The sequence below is a fragment of the Manduca sexta genome, chromosome 3, assembly GCF_014839805.1.
Source record: "Manduca sexta isolate Smith_Timp_Sample1 chromosome 3, JHU_Msex_v1.0, whole genome shotgun sequence".
In the NCBI taxonomy this organism is placed as follows: Eukaryota; Metazoa; Arthropoda; class Insecta; order Lepidoptera; family Sphingidae; genus Manduca; species Manduca sexta.
Genome location: NC_051117.1, coordinates 5,235,075 through 5,257,451, shown reverse-complemented (window position 1 = coordinate 5,257,451; position 22,377 = coordinate 5,235,075). Strand labels below are relative to the sequence as shown.

Here is a 22,377-nt window from a genome sequence, read left to right as displayed (position 1 = left end):
CAAAGTCATCCCACTGCACCTGATGGTAAAGTGAAGTGGGGTTCAATAGAATGTCTACTGACGAGAAGTGTTTACCCCTTAACAATCGATACCATTATGCCGGCCTGTTGGAGCCGGATATACACAGGCTGATCCTGGAACGCGACACACTTATGTTGACCGTTATGGCGGGTTTTAACATTTTGTGTACAGTGGTCTCTATCCGGGCGAATATAAAATATATCCTACCATCAGCAAACTATTACTTAAAGCTGGACCACCAACAAGTCGCTGAGTTAAGTCGGCGCGGCGTGTCGATAGGTTCTGCGTGCAGAGCGCTTTACACACATCGTCGCGATATTTTGTAAGTGTTATCGAGAGTTTGCTTTAGGTATTTCTAGAGGTTATCTTTTTTTATTTTATCTACTACATAAATAATCACAATTTTTACTTAGATTTAACAGTTCATCGGCAGAAGTTAGGACTTACGTTACAACATATGTCTTGTTAAAACATAATATTTTCTGTAAGTAATTTTTTTATTTTACGCTTTTATCAGTACTCCCATTAACTCCCAAAAGGGAGATTGAGGTGCAACAATACCTATATTTATGGACTGAATAAAACAAATATACACGGGTATCTAAGTTCACTGTAACTACATAATTACAGTTTTAAAAGCAAGGTTTTATTAGTTTGCGTTTAGTTTTTTTTTGTAGTAATTAATTAATATTATAAGAAGTTCTGTATAGGAATTTCGAAGGTGTGTGAAGTCTACCAATCCGCACTAGGCCATACTATATTACTTATTGACTATAAGTAAATAGTTTGCGAGGGTAGACAAATAATAGCAATGGATATACTTATGTCTCGTTATACCTACATAGTTCCGCGTGGTAGCTCTGATAAGCTTAAGTTATATGTTGCAGGTGTTCAAAATTTACGTCTGAAGGAATTTTAAACATATTATAATAGATTTAATTTATGATTATTTTTATTAACCGCTTACTGCGTTTATGTTTGAAAAAAATATTTGTTTATTATAGCAAATTTTAATATTCTGTCCACACAGAATACATATAATAGATTACAACCCAACATAATTGTGCCAAAAATACTTCAAGAAATGATTGATTTAATAGGTAGAACGAAATGTTTCTCAAGAAATGATTGATTTAATAGGTAGAACGAAATGTTTCGGAAAAGACCCTATGGGTTAAAAGAAAAGAAACTTAAAGAAATTTTTAACTTGTATGAAACGGGATGAGAGTGTATCGCATGACTATGGCGCTTCGGATTTGTTCTTTATACCAATCATTACTTGTACCATTAAATATTTTTAATTAGTGATTAACGTAATCAGTGTTTAATCACACTGTGTCCTAATTAATTGGCAAAAGCCGTAACATAAAATAATGACTAAAATAAATCATATAACGATAAAAAATTTAAATTTGATTTATTTGTATGCGAAATTCGCCGAATATTTATAAAATCCTTATACTCACTAGTTAGTAAAGTAGTACCAGTAAACTATGTTTTATTGAAGTAATTATTTTCAGAGCGTTAGCAGAAGACAGCAGCAATGACGTCGTTTCAGACGGAAAGTTTATTAGAGTATCTCTTAGTGGAGTACAGATGGATCTTCGTGCTATTCATCCTGCTGCCGATGTCCGCGGTGTGGAAGGTGTGGTCCACCATCAGGAATTATGTGGTGTTCAAAATGAACAGCGCACCCAAGATGCATGACCAGAAAGTTAAAGAAGTACAGCGACAGGTAAGATTCTTGGTGTATGCATTTATCTTGATCAGTATTATGCCTGGAGATTTGTAATATTTAGGTTTGAGATTCGCTCTATAGTGCATTTATAATTATTTATATTTTGGAATTGCTAAAAATATTTGTATGTTGTTGTTGAGCCATGCGCTGATGAAACTGAGGGATACTATACTGCTATGAAATTGATTGCTTCAACAGCTGTAGAGTAGACTACGCCGCGAATTGCACACTAAATATATGTACAACAAACTCGACCAGTTAAAGAAATAATTTACTTTTTATAAGATCATAATGCACTCCTCTCTGTCCAATTTAACGCTTTTTGCTAAAAGATTTTAATTGTTACAGATAAAAGAATGGCTAGCCGGTGATCGATCAACTCGTCTATGCACGGCTCGTCCGAGCTGGCAAACCATGAACGTCCGCCACGGCCTCTACAAAAAGACCTACACCAATATAAAAATTAACTTGGTCGATGTTTTGGAAATTGATACTGATAAAATGGTAATAATATATAATAATAATTCTATAAAAAAAGTATCCTCTAAACACTAATTAACGATGCGTGACAAACGAAGCTTCTTCTATTTAGCATGAAGAAGTATTGAAGCAAGCTCTTTCCTCCTAAATTTATCTATTTTTCTCTTTTTCTCTAAAGCACTTCGTCTAGTCCTCTGGTCTCTCATTATTTTTGGATGTCATGAAATACGTGCCACTGTCAATCCTAGCTTACAGGAATAATCGGAGAAGTTACTAAAAAGTTAAATTTCCCTTTTTCTAGACTGTCCGATGCGAACCTCTGGCAACAATGGGTCAGTTATCCAAAATCCTGCAGCCCATGGGCCTATCAATACCCGTGGTACCAGAATTGGACCAGTTGACAGTTGGTGGTCTGGTAATGGACACAGGGGTGGAAACCTCTGCACACATTTACGGACTATTCCAGCACAGTTGCATAGAGTTTGAACTCGTGCTCGCCGATGGATCTGTTGTAATTTCTAGTAAGGTGGGAATTTGTATTATTTTATCTTGCTGTAGTTTTACATCTGGTAATAAGTTATGTGTACCAATGTTGCGTCCGCATACAATTGCGAGAACGAACGTATGGAACGGAAGTACACCAGTTAATATAGGAATGTGGATATTGGCAGGAGTCACCACAGGGGCTTTCCACTCTGTATATACTGGTGATAACTAAGGGTACGCAATATTGGGTACAATTCTACCGCAAAGATTTGATGAGAAACGTCTATAGTATTCCGATTCTCACAGTCATGATGTTATTAATTAACATTATCAACGGTTACGTTATCAGTACTTTTGATTATATTTAATCAATATCTTTTTAACACTGCATTCTAATAAAGTTAATAAATGATGCGATATTACGTCTTATGTATTTTTAGGACAATAACCCCGACCTGTTCTACTCTGTGCCTTGGTCTTACGGCACTCTCGGTTTCTTGACTTCAGTCGTCATCAAGCTTATACCAGACTGTGTAGGTCGCTCCGTGCACCTCGCGTAAATCCCCCTAATCGCTGATGTCCCCAAACATCATCTCTCAGTGACCGTCCTGAGCCGAGGCCGTGACCCTTTAGAGGGTCGCCCTCAGCATGGTCACTTAATTTAAGGGTTCGAGTGCCTAAAGTATTCACCCGAAAGTCCGGTGTGTTTGTAAAAGCCGGCCCTGCCAGGCTAACAAACGTAGAGTCACACATAAAAAAAAAAAAAAAAAGCTTATACCAGCGAAGAAGTAAGTATTGGATTAGTTATTTAGAAAAAAATATTAACATAGAAAATGTAGATATGTTACACTTTGAAATTTTAACTATAAAATATCAAGTCCCTGAATTCCAATGATAAATCTATATATTCACATATCCATGTATTTGCTCAGCGTTAACAATTAGATATACTACATAGCCTTCTTTTTATATAACCTTAGATACGTTCGCCTCGAGTGCCATCCATACAACCGCATCTCGGATATCGTGAAGCATTTCAATGAAGAGTCTGTAAAGAAGAACCCCCACCACTTCCTAGAGGGAGTAGTGTTTACTAAAAACAGCGGAGTCGTCATGGTTGGAGACATGGTTGACGAAGTCGGGACCGATGGCACGGTGATTCTGTCTTTTTTTTAAGCGTAGTGTTTAGCTGTCAACAAAACTATTGAGCAGTCGTAGGCATACGGAGTGGAATGTAGTTATTTCTGGTGCCATAGCCAAGATGCCCTTCTACAATCGTTAACGCTTATAGAAAACAGAAGAACGTAAGGACATGCCACCTCCTATAGATTGGTCTACCGCTAGGATATGTATTTTTCATACATAACGTTACCATTAATGATTGTAAAAAGGCGACCGCTGCAGTCCCTGCCTACAGCTTAAATGAACTCGACCGAAGTAATGCCAAAATCCAAGTGAAAATGTACGTTTCTAGAAACTGCGACTTAGCAGTGGACTTTCTTGGATTAATGAGATTACTGGAAGTCTAACAAATCTTTTAGAGTCTTTTATTATTGGTATTTTCAATTCTTCGGAGAGTGTGTTTCCACGCAAACGAGATTTATTCCTTAAAAAAAACCTGTCTATTTCCCTTCTTTTACTCATAAAAAAATTAACAAAATATTCTATACGAGTAGATTACCTTTGGATTACTTTTCCCTGCAGTCCTATTGTAGTACAACATTTTAAAATTGCAGTACAATCCAATTGGTAAGTGGTACGCAGAATGGTTTAACAAGCAAGTCGAGAAGCATCTAAAGCGAAATAAAGTCGCCGTGGACTACATTCCTTTGCGTGATTACTACCACAGACACACGAAGGGACTGTTCTGGGAGCTGGAGGTTTGTTAATATTAAGGGATCCTTTTAGTGGAACGTGAAGGAGTAGTTAGAAAGGGCGGCAAAATTATGCCGATGGAAAAGGGATGCAATATTCTTTGTTGATCGAGATTTTCTTTGGCCTTAATTTAATTTGGTATTTAATGTGAATTCAAAATATTTTTCCGTGTTAGATTTAACAATTATACAATTGCTAAGTTGGCGTTGATGCGAAATATATAGCATTTGAAATTAAGCATAGCATTTTAAGCAAGAACATGCAAACAGTAATTAAACGGTACGACTATGTTGTTTTCGACAATACGCGATATTATTCTTAGTCATTGTGAAATTAAACTGTCGGATACTTACAGACTACACATTACTGTTGGTAAAAAGTTACTTACACTTATGAGCATGATTTTAATGTCGATTAACAATTACGGCTTACACATAACTACTTCTTTTTTATCATTGCGAATAACAAAGTGGTATATAATATAAATATAAAATTAATTTTACGTGCTCTACTATACTGGTAAATTTTTTCACAGGAAATTGTTTCGTTCGGAAACAACTCCCTGTTCCGCTTCCTGTTCGGGTGGCTGATGCCTCCAGAAATAGCTTAGCTGAAGCTCACCCAACCTGATGCTGTTGGCAGGCTGTACGACCGTTCGCATGTTTTGCAAGACATGATGGTGCCCGTAAAACATATGGAAGAGTCTTTGAACTTCTTCCATGAGAAATTTAAGGTTAGAAAGTTCTTAAATTATTCTCCTATTTTTTTACTGCAGAAAGGGCAAACGAGCCCGTTCATTATACATATAACACTTATTATAAATGATCAAGTTTACGAAGATATATGGATTTTTGTTATAAGTAAACGCACTTCTGGTGGTTTACGTTATTTTTATCTGCTCAGATGACGACCATCGTACACAAGTTGTGACGTGACGTTGTGGGATCAGCCTGATGTATTCAATTTCAAATAGGTTGGCAATTGTATCGACAGGCGAGAGATTATTACGCTGTTATATGTCATTGACGTATGATTTAATGTCCTTGCAGGTGTATCCCATTTGGTTGTGTCCCTTCAGAGTGTTTAATCGTCCTGGACTATTGAAGATACACAGCAATGCTGAGTCGGAGGCGTACGTTAATATTGGTCTCTACGGAATTGCCAAGACTAAAGGTTATGAAGCTGTAAGTATTGACTCTACTCATATTAAATTAAAGCGTGTATTGCCGGGCTGATAAAAATGATTAACAAAAATACACTTTATTTCATCCCTATTAAATTAATTCTCAAAAGTTTGCCTGCAGTCCCTTGCCAGTTAATAGTTAATTTATAGGTGTGAATGTTTTTGATTGTGTTTGGATTTTTATAGTAAGGTTCGCTCTTGGGTAGGCAAAGACGTTTCTAAAAGCGCTGTCTATCCTGGACCCATCCAGGCTTCGCTCAAATGTTTGATCTTGAGTAAAAGGTAGATAGTGCTAAGTTCATGCTAAGTACTCACTACACTATATTTAGGAAAAGAGTAAACATGCACCAAGCATTCAAAGTTTTTTTATTGTATTGTTACAATTTATGGGCGTTGTGGCGTTTACCATTAGGCTAACGAGTTGTTCATCATTCTGTTGTAATTAACAAAATAACTTCTATATCAAATATTTCCAGGTAAAATCGACTCGTCGCTTCGAACAATTTGTAATCGAGCACCAAGGTTTCCAAATGCTGTACGCGGACATTTACTCAAGTGAAGAGGAGTTTAGGCAGATGTACGACCACACGCTTTACGATAAAATGAGGGACACCTTACCCCATTGCAAGGAAGCATTTCCGGTGCTCTTCGGGAAGGTCAACAAAAAAGCTAGGAGATAAAAATGGTAGTAGCAGAATGTTCTTTCACTTAACAAAATTGTCGTAGATTTTTTATTAATGAGTATTATATATTTATTGAAGTATTTAACTGTTTTATTTATTGACACAGAAGAAGGAGTAAGAGAAGAATGATTTTTGCAATAACAAGCATTTTGTCTATGAAAGTGTGAAGTTCATGTCGTGATCGTTTCTACGATTACGCGATTTGATTCATACGATTTGGCCTCATTATAAGCTTTCTTAAACATTAGTAATCCACTGTTAGTCAGAGAGCCATCGACATTCTTCGTTTTTTACATCGCCTGAAGAATTTGTTTCCGTCTAAGACCAAAGTTATGCTAGTGCTAACCTTAATTCTCACAGTTATCCACTATGGTGATGTGTGCTATATTGATCTGAATGTAAATTTCCTTAACAAACTCAACTGTCTCCTTAATAGCTGCATTCCATTTGTTTTTAGTCTCCGCAAGTATGTCCCTTCTTACTATCGATTTTGATTCCGCCAACAACAAAAACACGAGTTTGTAATTTGTAGCTATAGACTAGAGGACCTATTGGCTATAACATCTTGGTGTAGATTAGTAATGTAGATCAGTATAGGTTGCATTCCTGCTTCATCTTACGAAGGTAAGTTGCAAATTTCTTCGGTTTAGTTAACGCCGTCAATTGGGCTGATATTACGATTTGTTAATCCCTAAAAAATATTTTAGCTTCCTTTTCTTTTACTTATTATTTTTTATTATCCTACCCATGTTCCAAGGCAGATTCAAGTAATTTATAAGGGTTATACTTAATTTGAATAACTTGGAAACTATTGCACTACACAAAAAGATGTCAATGATTGTTGCCAAACCTTAAGAACTTATCTTACCAGAGAGAGGAGCTGCGGTCCAACTGCAACGAGTTCTAAGATATCACTAAATTTAAGCTCAAAACTTACAGTAGGTAACTACTTGCACGTAGCTACATTTCTGTTTTGCAAGCTCGAACTTCAGAACTGCCAAAGTTTTGAGGCTTTCTCGCAAAAAAGACCATTAGTTTTTTTTTCATTAAAATTTCACATTATGAAAGAACATGAATATTCACTTAACGCGGCATTTTTAAATTAGAAATTTTTTATTCATTTTACACAACTTCGTAGTTTTTCAATGGAAAGTTCGGAGTTGTGGTCCTGTCTATACGATATTCTGTACCGTAAATACTTTTCTATAGTTTGAGTTTTTGATGGTTTATCAATTTTAGACCATTTATACATAGATTCATAACTCATTACTCAATAGTACCTACATCCTCAAATAAATTGTTAGTTTGTAAATCCTTTGACGTTCGTAGCATGTCCCTCTTACTTTGTAGGTTTTATGTCTCCAAAGATATATTATGTAATTTGATATGACCAGACAGGAACGCAGATATATTTAAGATCTAAGGACCAGTTTAATGTATAGTTTTGTGTATCAACCATCATATTTATTTCTCGAAAGTAATCAATGCAGTCTTAGATGTAAATACATACTTAATTGTACAAATTACAGTGTAAAATATAATAATATTACAGTTTTTTTATGAACCATGTTTCTACAACTTTGAAGAGTCAAACTTAAGGCATCTTTTCGAGGAATGTATTAGCATCAGTTGGAAAATCACAGAATCTATTTGTAGGTGGCAGCTCATAATGATAGGCCATTATTTAATGATTCGATATAAATATAGTTAAGCTCAAAAGTAGTTGAACAAATTCAAAGTTCAAATCGTCTTTAAACTTTGGTGTTCGTATCAACAACTGTTTTTTGCTGTAGTAAAAGGTAGTTAAAGGGTTGACTTTATTTTAGATGATAGAAAAAGACTATTTCGATTGAACTTAGTACACCGCGCTCGCCTAGTGCGGATGGTAGACTTGGCCCAACCTCAAAATTCCTACAAGAATTCCTACTTTCTTACTTCTTTTTTATTAAGATATATTTGGGATCGTATTTTGTGATTTTTACGTGTGATGCCAAGAGAAGTAGCTCACTAAGTATACTATAAACAGTAGCTATTAAGTGGGATACCCGATATTATATACTATCAGGTATAATCCGTCAAATTGACGAGGATTCTGAAGGATTCCAATATCTATCCGACAATCAAGAACAATTTGGACTGTAGTACCTATGCAACGTATATGCAAAACGCTATTGACTTGTTGCTAAGTAACACTTTACAATATTATTAAACCGTTGCTTCAACAACTGTCAGCTGTGGGCAACAAGTTGACAAATCTGTGCGGTGCCTCAATGGAAACTTTCATAACAGTAGGACAAGTTCTAGATACGTTTGGTATCGCGTGTATTTTTGTAACGTGAACCGCGTTGGGTAATGTCGGGCCACTTATCGCCCGCACTTGACCTAATGGCCGTGCCTAATTTCCACGATATTCGTACATGTACGTATAAACGATAGCGATGCTCTCATTCAAATATATAGAAAAGTATACAAGCTTTGTTCGAATTTTTTGCATCTTTCATTGATTCTGATGTTAATAGAGAGTTTGGTTTTCTAATCGATTCGGAGAACGATATTAATTTAGTATTCATCGTAAAAACATGTTCTTGAAACTTGTACAAGACCGCAGTTCCATCCTTGCCGCGTACGCCGTCCCCCCGATCCTTTTAATACGTTCCGGCCCGCGTGGCGACGAATACTGTAATAATAGATTGTCTAGTATGCTCATCCTTTACCGCTGAAGTCTCCATCCTCTCCCAGTGGCCATAGGCCGAGGCTTGTAACCCGCTAGAGAGTTGCCCTCAGGATGGTCACTTAATTTTCATGGCTAGTGAGCACCTAAAGCGCTCAGCCAAAAGGCCGATGTGTATGTATAAGCCGACCCTTGTCAAGCTAGCAAACGGAGGACTTGTCATATATATATTAGTAGATGTAAAAGATATTTAAGCATTCCTTACGTCGTTACCCCTACATAATACACTATACGATACAGACATAACCTAGTACATCTAAAGTATTTTGCTAAACAGTAAACGTGTGATTCTGTTTTTATGCAAACGATTTTTGTGATTTGCGATTTTGTGAACATTAAATTTAATGATTAAAAAAGATTTATTTCATGCAATAAAATATTTCAGTTAAGTATATCTATTTTTCTGACTTGTTTCGTTCTTCCTTTCGCTCGCAACATCTTGATTCCCTCGGGCTCGGTGTTTATTTTTATAAAACATTTTCTCGGTTGAAGTCTACCACTAATAAGGAACAAACAAGTTTGTTGTGTATAATAGTTAGGAAAATTAGGTCATTTGCTAGTCGTCTAAATTTTATGGATAGACTAACTATAAAGTATTTTAAGTAGACTATTTTCCTTAATGATTAATTAATATTTTGTTTCTTCGAGAATTGTTTGAGATAATGTAGACATCCAGAATAAATAATTATAAGTTATTGGTAAGAATCAAGGGAGATTTTTTTAAAGATGTGTAAGACGTGATAACATTTTACTTCCGCACACGCTCTTAGTAATCATTAACTCTTTTACTGAGTACTCGTACCAATTAACAAAGAGCCTGTGGTGCTACTGGCTCCTTTTCTACTCGGTCAATGAACGTGCGTCATAACAATAATTCACTAACATGTTCCTGATTAAAAAATGTAGTTGGTCGAAGACTTTCGTAACCGTATATAATAATAATAATATCAGCCCTGTATAGAGAACTTCTCAGATGTGCAGGTTTCCTCACGATGTTTTCCTTCACCGTTAAAGCGAACTATAAATTCACAAAGAATACACACGTGATTTTTTAGAAACGTCAGAGGTGTGTGCCCTTGGGATTTGAACTTGCGGACATTCGTCTTGGCAGTCCGTTCCACACCCAACTAGGCTATCGCCGCTAATCGTATATACATATTAATATTGTAAAGTGACCGAGTAAATCATTCAAATTACGAACAAAAACTTGTATTCCCAGCTATTATGGTAATAGTCTTTTTAAAATAAATTTATTGCTATGTGAGTGAACAAGAAGATCTTGGAAAGCTATAATGAAGTCGCATCGTATGTTTTCACTTTCTTTTATTCAGTGTATACGTATGAATCATGAATAACATGTGATCAGTATTTTAATGGGCAAATCTACCTTGAATACATAACTAAAATTTGCATAAAATAGCTCTTATTTCTAACTCCGGATCCCATTAAATTTGCTGTAGTCAAATCAGCGATAGTCAATCTAAAAGTGGCGCAAATTAGTTCAACAGCACTTCATTGGGTTTAGGCGTCGCACAGCCGTTCTTAACTTGTTGCCGATAACACTAAATTACTGTAAAACTGACACCCAAAGCAACTTTATTAACATTGATACGATTTACCAAAAGTACAATAATTTCAGTGTACAAATGCCACGCAGCATTAGCAATATTTTTTTATGTTTACTAAAACCTACTTTAGTTTCTGCACGATATCGTTTTAATTAATGTGTTCGCATTACGTTTCGCTCGATGTTAATGTACAATACCTGAGTGCATATCTATTGCTTGGGGTTGAAAAATACAATACATTTCGCTGCGGGGCAAGTTGTGTGAATTCATCAGACTACTCTCTTCCAGTAGTATTGTGTAACGGTACGATTTTGTAGGTCACAACTGCTGCAAAGTAGACGATAGTAGGTATTAGGCATCGGTTGCGATGATGGTTATCCTTATTTTAAATTCCTGCAAGTTGTACGATACCGTCAGTATCAAAAACGGTTTCCAACAGAGAACAACGCGCAAGAATATAATACTTATGAAAACCATGCTCTTCTTCTCAAAACCAGTATGTACCTTCATATAAATTACGGAAACAAGGCAAGTCATGTTGGGTTTACCCAAAATCGCACAGGCTTCGATTCTCTACCAAAAACCAGTATGATATGTGATTTGCAATTGCAATTGGCAACTGTAGTTCGGCGCTCGGTTTTTGAAATGTACTTAACTTATTCCTATTGATAGTTACTATCGCTACATGTTGCCAAACACAAATATACTAATCCCAAAGGACTTTTAGCGGCCCTGATTTAACATTGTGTAGCCTGAGGCAATCGAAAACGTTATAATAATTACGCAGTTTTATATTGCAGCGATATAATATTTGAAAGTAGTGTTGGAATTTGTTGGTAATAGGATAGGCTTCTGAGTATACTTCTAACCTGAATATATCGAAGACAAAAAAAAAAACAGAAATACTGTCTATAAAACCTTTTATGACGAATAAGCTTTTCAGTTAGCCTGTATGCATGTAGAGAGTTAAGCACAATTTTGATGATCGTCAAGAGGCTTGATTTTTATCATTGAACATTAAATTTTGAACCTACTTACCATCATGTCATGCTACGTAAATGATGTCACATGACAACAATGTTGACAATGACGAATGTAGTCCGAAATGTTTACGCACTTTTCGCGGTTTTCTCGCTTGTAACAGTTCGTTAATTTTAGGTCTACTAACTTCTATTCGTTGTTATCAAATTTAAAACAATATTAACTTCTTGCAGAACCTGCCAAACGTAAAAAAACTTTATTTTAGATCTTCGAGACTAAGTTAAGTATCAAACTCCAGTACAACTAAGTCAATTGACTACAATGTTGGCAAGGTATCGACGACAAATGAATCATACATTTCCAAAGAGTGCTGTCATAGTTTTGTATTCGAAGTGTTCCCAATACAAACTATCTGAGACGTCCCGCAAAGTACTGACATGCGCAGAAATGTTATCAGTATAGTTCTGGGCCTGAGTTGACCCGTGTTCCTTCATTGCTTACGAAGCGCCTCTTACGCGCGCACATTCATCTTCGAAAACAAACATTATGACCGTTTCATACTTTAAAATATTGAAAATATTCACGAGTGTATGACATTTTAGTGCAGTGAGTGTTAATAAAGAAAAATGAAATATATCGTGATAAAGACTGTGTTGTTCGCGTTCTATGCGAGTTGTGTTAACGGTGAGTAACATTTGAACAAATAATTTGTTGTTAATGTACTTAAATATTACTAACTTATGTTCTTTAAAACATTACTTTCATGAAAAAGAATCTAAATTGGGTCTAATAAACTCTATTTTAATATCCCTTCGTAAAGTTTATTGAAATAAGTTTCTTAATCGAAATAATACAGTAATAATAATAATACAAAATAAGTAAACTTCGTTGTATATTGGGTAAAATTCTATAAGGCATTATATTACGATTTAAATGTAGCCACTTTAGTTATAAGTAGGTAAGTAACCTTTAAGTTACATCAGGTTCGGACCAAAGTTTCAAGTAGGCATTTGTATTTCTTACCAAATAATATTAAGTCGATAATAATTCGCATTGAAGTTGTAGAGAAGAGTTAACTATTTTGTAATCAAAATAACATATAATAGAATTGACAATTTAAAAATACGGATCTACTCAACATAATAGAAAATATATTAATAAAAAATATTATCTTTGGTAAAACAAGACATTAACTGAACAACATTTTTTAAAGATATTCATTGTTTTATCTCGTAAGTAATTGTTAAGACATAAGATAACAATAACGCGGTTGTAATGAGTTGGTTTTGCTCTTTTTTCGTACTCCAATTATCGTCCTACTGTCCACAATCCAATTTAGTAGGCATTTAAAAATATTGCTGGATTATTTCGTAGCTTTATACACGTAATTTTTATTTATAATGTTTATGTACCAAAACTAATAATCAGCTCTGTTTTTAGACTGTCCCATTGTTGGACACGGGATTCCTTTGTGACTGAGATGGTTTAAACATTTAAGAATATTCCGTCGCCTAGTGCAGGTTTACCGACACATATCTTAAAGTATATCGTGGTTAAAATATTTTACATAATATTCGGCGCTAAGTACTGTAATTAACGCGAATTTTATCATTGAATCTTAGGTATTATCCAAATATATGGCTAGTATTCAATTGGAGCTAAGTAGAGATGGAAGTAGTGCATACGTAGTTTGTCTAACTTATTTCCAACTCATCTTTTGAGGAAGGGATTTCGATACATTAAACTAATTGAAGTCTGAAACTATTGGGTATTATGTCACGAAACGGATAATTATGACAACTGGCATAAAATGACGATATTAAATAACGTGTGTTGTATTAAAAGGATGTTCTTTATGCTCAGCATGACTTGTGAGGCATTTGTCTATTATCAGTATATGTATATGTGACATGTAAATTGTGATCACTAGCACGTGGCATTATTTTGTTTAATTATTCTATTCATTTTTCCAACCATTATATTTTTCACATTTTTACATAATGGGTATAGGGACAGAGGGCGAATTAAGCTTTGAAATTGGTAAAGTTCAGAGTTCGATTCCCAGTTCGCTTAATGGAACATTTTAAATGATCCTACAAATTACAACACCCCAATCCTAATTTGTACCTACTTAATAATCAGAAGTACCTCTATCAGTCATGATTACCTGGTACTTATAGACCTTCTAAGATACTTGATGTGTATGTATGGAACGGTGTTGAATATTTTACGTGAAACCGCGGGAATTGTATATAGTCTACCACGTGCGAGTCCAATCCAGTATTCCCTGGGTGCGTAGAGTTCAGGAAATTGGTCAGTAGTATACCAATGTGCCAAAACTTTGACACAACATGGTAGCAAACTGTACCGATATACATATTTTAATACGTAACATTGTGAGCGGCGGTTTAACTCGTGTTATGTGTTAATTAATAATATTAGTGGTCTTCTAGTGGTTGAATTTCGACTGTTGAGTCAAATTTTATACATTTGTAACACGTATTATACTTTAAATAAAAAATGTACTGATCTACAAGAACTTTAATCGTGCCAAATCCCACACTCTTCCTTGCGCGCAATGTGCTTAAAAAGGGGTACAAAGTTTTTTCTTCACGTATTATTATAGATATCTATACTTATAATAAATCTGTAGAGAGGTCAATTCTGTACATGAAATATATTTCCAAAATAACTATCAGGGGGTGATTAGGGATCGATACTGATGCCAAAAATGCAATTAGTAAAATTTTTGTCTGTCTGTCTGTATAACCGTTATAAAAACAAAAACTACTCGACGGATTTTAACGAAACTTGGTACAATTATTTTTCATACTTCTGTGCTAGTTATAGTATACTTTTCATCACGCTACAATTAATAGGAGCAGAGCAGTGAAGGGAAATGTTGGGAAAACGGGAGAAGTTACTCCATTTTTTAAGCTTCCGTCGCGTGTGCAGCCTTAATGGTTAAAGCTACACAGAAATCATGTATGACGGAAATGTTCTCCTTAAAATTATGTAAAAAATATCCCACGACAGCATATGTCTATCTTTTATGGTTGACTAACAATAACACGTGTAACTCCCGATAGCTTAGCAGTTCGAAGCTTTCCCATTATATTTGTCTACTCTTACGTTTGTAACACTCTCAGTCATCCCTAATTAAAAAAGTTAACATTATTTAATATTCCATAAAAAATAATCATAGAAATCGGTATAGAAACACCAATATTATACATGAAATACGCTAATAATAAGCCATCACGCGTAAATACTGAATCATGCTATAAGGATTATTTTTGTATATAAGTATATAAGGTCGCGAACGCACAGGCAGGCGGCTTGCTTGGCACCTAGAGGCTAGCGAATCACCTAGCGAGTAGCTTCGTAAAACGAACATTTTCGAACGTTCGCGACCGACTCCATTTTTGAAGTCCGAAATCCACGCGGGCGAAGCTGCGGGCGGAAGCTAGTCATAAATAAAATTATCATATTGCGTTGTGAAAATAAAAGCTATGTGTAAAACATTAGTAATGTAGTAATGAGCTAATTGCAACGTATCAAGTCAAAGATAAAGTTTCTTATTATAAGTCAAAACTACATGGAATTTCCAGAAGCAGAAGTACGTTAAATTTTCCTCTATTTCCTTACTTCTATAGCCACATATCTAAATTATATTTTATCGAATCTAGTTGAAACTCCTATAAAACAGATCAAGTTTAATTCTTAACGAATTAAGATATTGGAATTGGTGTTATCTACGGTTTACAGCATTCGTTTAAAGTCAAGCTTTACTAATTGTAGAATACGTTACAATTTGAGTTATCACAGTAGAGCAGTTCGTTCGAGGATGGAGGCCCGAGCAAACTCTTTTTGATTACAGAATAGGTTAAAATGTGGGTTTATCTGTATATAAGAAAATTATATTTTATCGAATCTAGTTGAAACTCCTATAAAACAGATCAAGTTTAATTCTTAACGAATTAAGATATTGGAATTGGTGTTATCTACGGTTTACAGCATTCGTTTAAAGTCAAGCTTTACTAATTGTAGAATACGTTACAATTTGAGTTATCACAGTAGAGCAGTTCGTTCGAGGATGGAGGCCCGAGCAAACTCTTTTTGATTACAGAATAGGTTAAAATGTGGGTTTATCTGTATATAAGAAAAGTTTCTCTGAAAATGAAGGTATAAATATTTCTATTGTAATGATAGGTATGTGAACACTGGACACCTGGAAGTGCGATTTGGATGATGCTTTCCGCACAATGTTTTTTTGTTGTTTTCTGGAATTTATCATGCCAAGACATACATTTCTTACCAATAAGCGTTATAAGTTCTGTTTTGAATAACACTTTTTCGTTTGAGAATCCAATAAACAGAATTGTGATCACGTTAATAACTCATAAGAAATTAATTATTGATAAGATTGTGTAGAATCTATAGGTGCACTGTTATTCAGTAGTCAAATTAGTAATTATGAACACAGCGCAAATATATCCTTAAAATAATGATGTATAATTTTTATATAATATCTATAAAAATTATACATCATTATTTAAATTCTCCCTTTCTTTTTTTTTCTTTCTTTTCTTCTTATTTTTTGTTTTTTTTGGAGAGAAAAGTAAAATATTAAAACCGCGATAAAATCCGTAAAATAGTTTAATTTAAATGTCTTACATTCGCGTAAACATAATAAATCATTATAAAAGTTGTAGCTTCTTGCTTTCCTAGTGATATAAAAAACGGGACAAAACCTACGACCATTTTAATAATTGACAAAACTGATAACCATTGAGCCTAGGTATCAAATTAATCAAACCCTCCAAATTGGCCATTTGCCGCACAAATGACCTGTACTAAATCTAGTTTATAACTAAGTTAGTTGTTAGTCTACAGGTTAAAATGTGGTGTCACGTAGGGCGAGGGATAACTCGGCCAGTGGAACCCATAGTAACACCAGTGTCGGATGTCACTCAACAATTAACTATTGAACGCATTCTATTAATTCAATTTAGGATTAAAAGATGGTGCACGTGGGTTGGTAATCGTGAAATTGACTCTTTGATTGACTTTTTATCATGTAATTTAATTATGGTAGGTTGTTTGTTGATAAAATTTAAAATTATTTCTTAATAAATATTCCTTTAATTTAAATAAGTAACAATTTTAATATTTGTGTACCTACAGTCTAGACACCAGAATGATTCCAGTATTTTTTATGTTTTAATGAGTATCTTTTAACTAACCGTTTCCAAGTGTAACCATATAATATTAATTAATCAAAATCTCACTCTTAATTCACATATTGATGAGTAATGGAAAGTCCAATGACTAACAATCGTGTAATAAGATTGTTTTGTGTATTAAGTACATAACCAAAAATGAAATTATTATATTCGAGTTGAATAATACTCTTTAGAAATAAAACGAATCATGAATGGCTTTGATACAATAGATGAAAAGAATGCATTTCTTTTTAAAACTTTTGCATTTCTTGTAGAATGCATATTCTCTAAATTATAATATGAGTACCTAATCATTTCTTATGCCTTATGATACGTAGTACATAAGTAGGTAGTTCCGGATTTACAGTGTCCGACATGTTGATTGGCTCCTGAACGCAGTTAATATTGGAGAATGTACATACTTACATTCTATAAATAATAAGTTATTAGGGAAAATACTTATGACCTCATTGAGGTTATCAGTAGATCCTATTATGTACCTACTTATATCGTACTTATTACTATACCTAATACATTTCTATTAACTAAAATATGTTTATATTTCCCAAGAAAATAGTGGCCTGAATATTTAATAAAAACCAAATGTAACTTGATGTTTACGTTTACTTAGGGATGAAGTTCATCACTGCATGAAACTCAGATAGTATGAGGTCGAATTGATTAAAAATTTAATTAAGCACCTTAGTAAGCCGAGAACACCAGCTAAATGGCTCAAGTAAGAAGATATTCTGTTGCTTTATGAATATTATATTTATCATAGACTTAGCAAGGTACGTTGTTTTGCAAAGGTATACCCATAATTTCGGTTCATTTTCGGAGAATTTCAAAGTTAAGAGCTGCTTTCTAGACGCTTCTGTTAAATAATAAGTTTCAAAATGCGTTCATTTATAAACACACCTTTTTTTACTTTAGTGGTTTTTTTATTATTCGTTGATATGTAACATATCAATCACCTGTATATTTTGTTATAAAAACGAATATATTTTCTTTATTATAGTTCGATATCGCAAATTTACTTTATTACAAATGTTAAGCCGTAAGTAACATTCTAAAATTATCATCCTTAACAAGTTCAATTAAGTTCAACAACCTTTTGACATTAATAAAGATGGCCGTTAATGTCAGTAGAAAAAATACTAATTGTTAGCAAGTAAAATAGTTTCGTTCTGGATTGTTATTTGAAAGGATATCGTAGGCTAATATCTGCGAAGTTGATATTGATGCGAGTGCGTCTGTGCGATATGACAGAGGTCGGCGAGATTATCGACTGGCGAATTATAAACAGACTCTATGCATGAGAATGCATTAAGGAAGCGAGAGCGGACAGCCTTATTTATTACAACAATACATTGACATAATTTATCGCGTCTTTAGTGTAGCGCGTACGTAAGAATAGTGGGATCTAGAAACTTCAAGGTTTGATTCTCAGATCGGTCAAAATGTTTAGTGGCGTATTTAACACGATTAGCTTGGGATTACAACCTCCAGGGGGATTGATGTGCTATTTAATAAAATGATATTGGAGCAGGAGGATCATGTGAATTTTGGAAAAATAATTTCGGTTACTTAGCCGTCATATTCTATTCAAAATTAGTCATTGTTAGCGTCGTGTATTTATAAAAGATTTTATTTCTCAGACATTTACACATGTACGTGCCTACGAAATCAAGTCACAATAAAGTGATGTAAATCATAATGTTAATAATTAAAATCTACCATTTTCATTATAAAAAAAATACTCAGTGATCAGCTTATTTCGTGTCGCATCCAATCTTCAAAGTGATTTTTGTAAAATTTCTATACCGGTTATTAGCGGTATAGGTAATGTGACCCTGGTTCATTGATAAGACCGATATTCGGAATTATAATATCTGGAACCTATACATTTCTGCGTGTGCTGTAAAACGCTGACAAAATATAGATATCTCCTAAAGATAATTAATACTGAAATAAACTCTGATTCACTAATAAATGGTAGAGCCGCAACGTAATTGTAAATTCTCCATTTAATGTAATTATTCTTCCTTATTTAATCCTTTATTATAATAATTACACTCAGATTCGAGCATAGTTCACACTAGACTCTGCAATCCATCTTTTATTATATTTTGTAAGATCGTTATGATTGTATAAGTTTTAGGTAATCCCACGCTATCTAAATCAAATATATCACTTTGTTATATTATTATGTGGTACTCTCTTCACCCTCTTCGCTATTTTCATATTCTATGTCACTTAACAAGCCTATGAATTAATCGTTAATCGCCAATATCAAGTTGTAAGCAAGTAAACAAAACTGACGGCCAACTGGCTGAACTGTTTATGTACGAATCGCATACACAGCTTGTAATTAGTGGCCTTCGCTCACACACTTATAATATTTAGGTAATTATTTACTAAATGTAAGCTTGCCTGTTTCTGGAACATGCACAACGAAATTAAACCTTTAATATTAAACGGATTAACTTGGTTAGTTGTTTGTAAACCTTCTGAGCTAACAAAGTCATGTCAGTTTACTTGATTAAACATTTTAAAAGTACTTTAGTTGTTTTGTGTAAATAGACTGTAATTTATTTAAGGTCAATTATGTTTTTGGATCACTGCGCTTGCTGAAGTAATTGTAGAAGCGTGGGTAGCGCGGCACTCTACTGGATGGCAAGCCGGCTGGTAATAAACATCTGACAAGAAAGAAGGAATGGGTTAATTATATGTCTTAATAGAGATTAACTGAAACAAATTTTATAAGGCTTTAAGGTGCACCACAGGCTTACGACTTAAATATGATGCAACTATCGGACGCCTCTCCATAAAATTGTAATTGATCGAGCCGTTCACTTTTATTAGCATCGTATATTAATAAGCATAAAATCTCCTTACAAATAAGTCAGCTTCAATTACGCCATTTAGCGGATCTTCTCCCTTCTGAATACAAATTATGTTGACCAACACATTTTATTATTCTAAAGAACATGTATGGGTATAGTCTTCCGTCACCATGTGCTGTACGACTTGCTCAAAGTGTGAATTAGCACATTACGATAGTTTTATTTTAGCATAATTAACTCCGGTAGAGTAGTAACCTTTCACATTCCTTAGAAATGTATTGCCGTTATCGAAGTTTCTATCATACTGCCTTTATTTATAACTTTAATCCACGAAATGTCGCTAATAATAATTTGTATTTTTAGGGGAATCTCAGCCTAGAGACAGACTTGGACAATGCTATTCTAATTTACTTATCTGATATCTTTAAACGTAATCGCGACAGTATAGGTAAAAGTAAGGTGCACGTCTACAATAGTTGATGAGCTATTCGGCATATTGATCACAAATTTCTAACGTTGTCAAGTCGTGTTTGTTTTATAATCGAAAAACGCACATGTTTCAGTGGTTTATAATGAAGAGGGCATGTAAATACACAGTAACTTTTGTCCTCTTTCGATTATACTTGTAACAATTAGTGAAGAAGTGAATACTACTCACAATATAGGTCCGAGGTTGAGAAAGATTTCTCACTAAATCACCAATAGTATGTATAATAGGTAATGAAGAAATTGTATGAAGACCGTGATTCATATATACTCTAGTTAATAAAAGGTCAATGCTAAATCACAAGGAAAACATGAGTGACATTTGTGCTCATTTTATCACGTTATTATTGACCTATGCAACATAGGTACCTAATTAAATTCGATGTGCATGAATTATGTAGTTGTTTTTATCTTGATTAAATTAGTATTAAAAAACAAAGATTTTTTTTTATTTTTCTTGCGGCTTGTATTATAAATATTTGAACAAAAAAGTCCTACTGCGAGTAAGTACCATTAATAACGTGACTGATGCTTTTGTTCCACATATTAATTGAAATGCGAATTACATACAAAATATTCAAATACAACTAGCTAAATCCACTTCAGTAATGAAAAATATTTCCGTTCTGAATGCGGTGGTTGAAATTGTGAAGAATTTTTAATATCACAAGCTTTCTGTTACGAGTGAGATAGAAACAAAAATGTTAAAATTGGAACAAGTGCTATTTCGTTTGCCACAAAAATATTCAAATGAAAATCGCAATGTATATCAAATTGAGTTTTCGGATAAGCCGTGAATCTGGTTACTTTGTAAGCTAGCTTAACGAGGAAAATTAATAAGTCTGCTTTACACTCAAAGCAGATAATAAAGTTGGAACTTCATTATTTAATTGTATCATGTTATATTTATCGAGATTTATTATTGAATTTATATATTTATTTGTCTAGGTATCTTTGGAGGAGGCTTTTATCAAACAGTGGTCAGTGAATAATCTGTCGCTGATAATCTATATATAATTATAATATCTCTTATAATAAATCTGTAGAGAGGTCAATTTTGTACATGAAATATATTTCCAAAATAACTATCAGGGAGTGATTAGGGATCGATACTGATGCCAAAAATGCAATTAGTAAAATTTTTGTCCGTCTGTCTGTCTGTCTGTATAACCGTTATAGAAACAAAAACTACTTGACGGATTTTAACGAAACTTGGTACAATTATTTTTCATACTCCTGAGCTGGTTATAGTATACTTTTCTTCACGCTACAATTAATAGGAGCAGAGCAGTGAAGGGAAATGTTGGGAAAACGGGAGAAGTTACTCCATTTTTTAAGCTTCCGTCGCGTGTGCAACCTTAATGGTTAAAGCTACACAGAAATCATGTATGACGGAAATATTCTCCTTAAAATTATATAAAAAATATCCCACGACAGCATATGTCTATCTTTTATGGTTGACTTACAATAACACGTGTAACTCCCGATAGTTTAGCAGTTCGAAGCTTTCTTATTATATTTGTCTACTTTTACGTTTATAACACTCTCAGTCATCCCTAATTAAAAAAGTTAACATTATTAAATATTCCATAAAAAAGAATAATAGAAATCGTTATAGAAACACCAAAGTTATACATGAAATACGCTAATAATAAGCCATCACGCGTGAATACTGAATCATGCTATATGCTTCCTTCGATTTCACCAGGATCCCATCATCAGACATCCCGAAAAATTGAGCACCTCCTCCATTTTTGAAGTCCGAAATCCACGCGGGCGAAGCTGCGGGCGGAAGCTAGTAATGATTATAGTTTTTAATTAGTTTAATGGGCCGCTTTATGGTACCTGAACTCAACGCTTATGTAGAAATCGAGGAGTCAAGTCATTATATTGCAAAGATAAAGAAAAGATGGTAGTCCGAGATGATTCTTTGTTTGGTTTTTGCAATTGTATTGAATTTGCGTCTTATGTACTCAATATGATACAAATATTTAGACACAAAATCAAATTTTAGGATAATAAGTAATAATTAATTAAAATAGGAACCAGTAATAATTAATTAATATTTGCGAGA

General features: G+C 34.1%; 1 protein-coding gene and 1 pseudogene across 1 annotated transcript in view; both read left to right on the top strand.

Annotated features, from left to right (window-relative positions):
- Positions 1–1,560: 1,560 nt before the first annotated feature.
- LOC115443823 lies at positions 1,561–6,540 on the top strand (annotated as a pseudogene).
- A 5,653-nt stretch (positions 6,541–12,193) lies between these two features.
- LOC115443831 (fibrillin-1) overlaps positions 12,194–22,377 on the top strand; it is a 23,895-nt gene continuing 13,711 nt past the window's right edge. Inside the window, exon 1 of the mRNA XM_030169413.2 lies at positions 12,194–12,430. Coding sequence (XP_030025273.2) covers positions 12,373–12,430 — 58 coding nt within the window. The 5' untranslated portion in view covers positions 12,194–12,372. The remainder of the gene's footprint in view (positions 12,431–22,377) is intronic.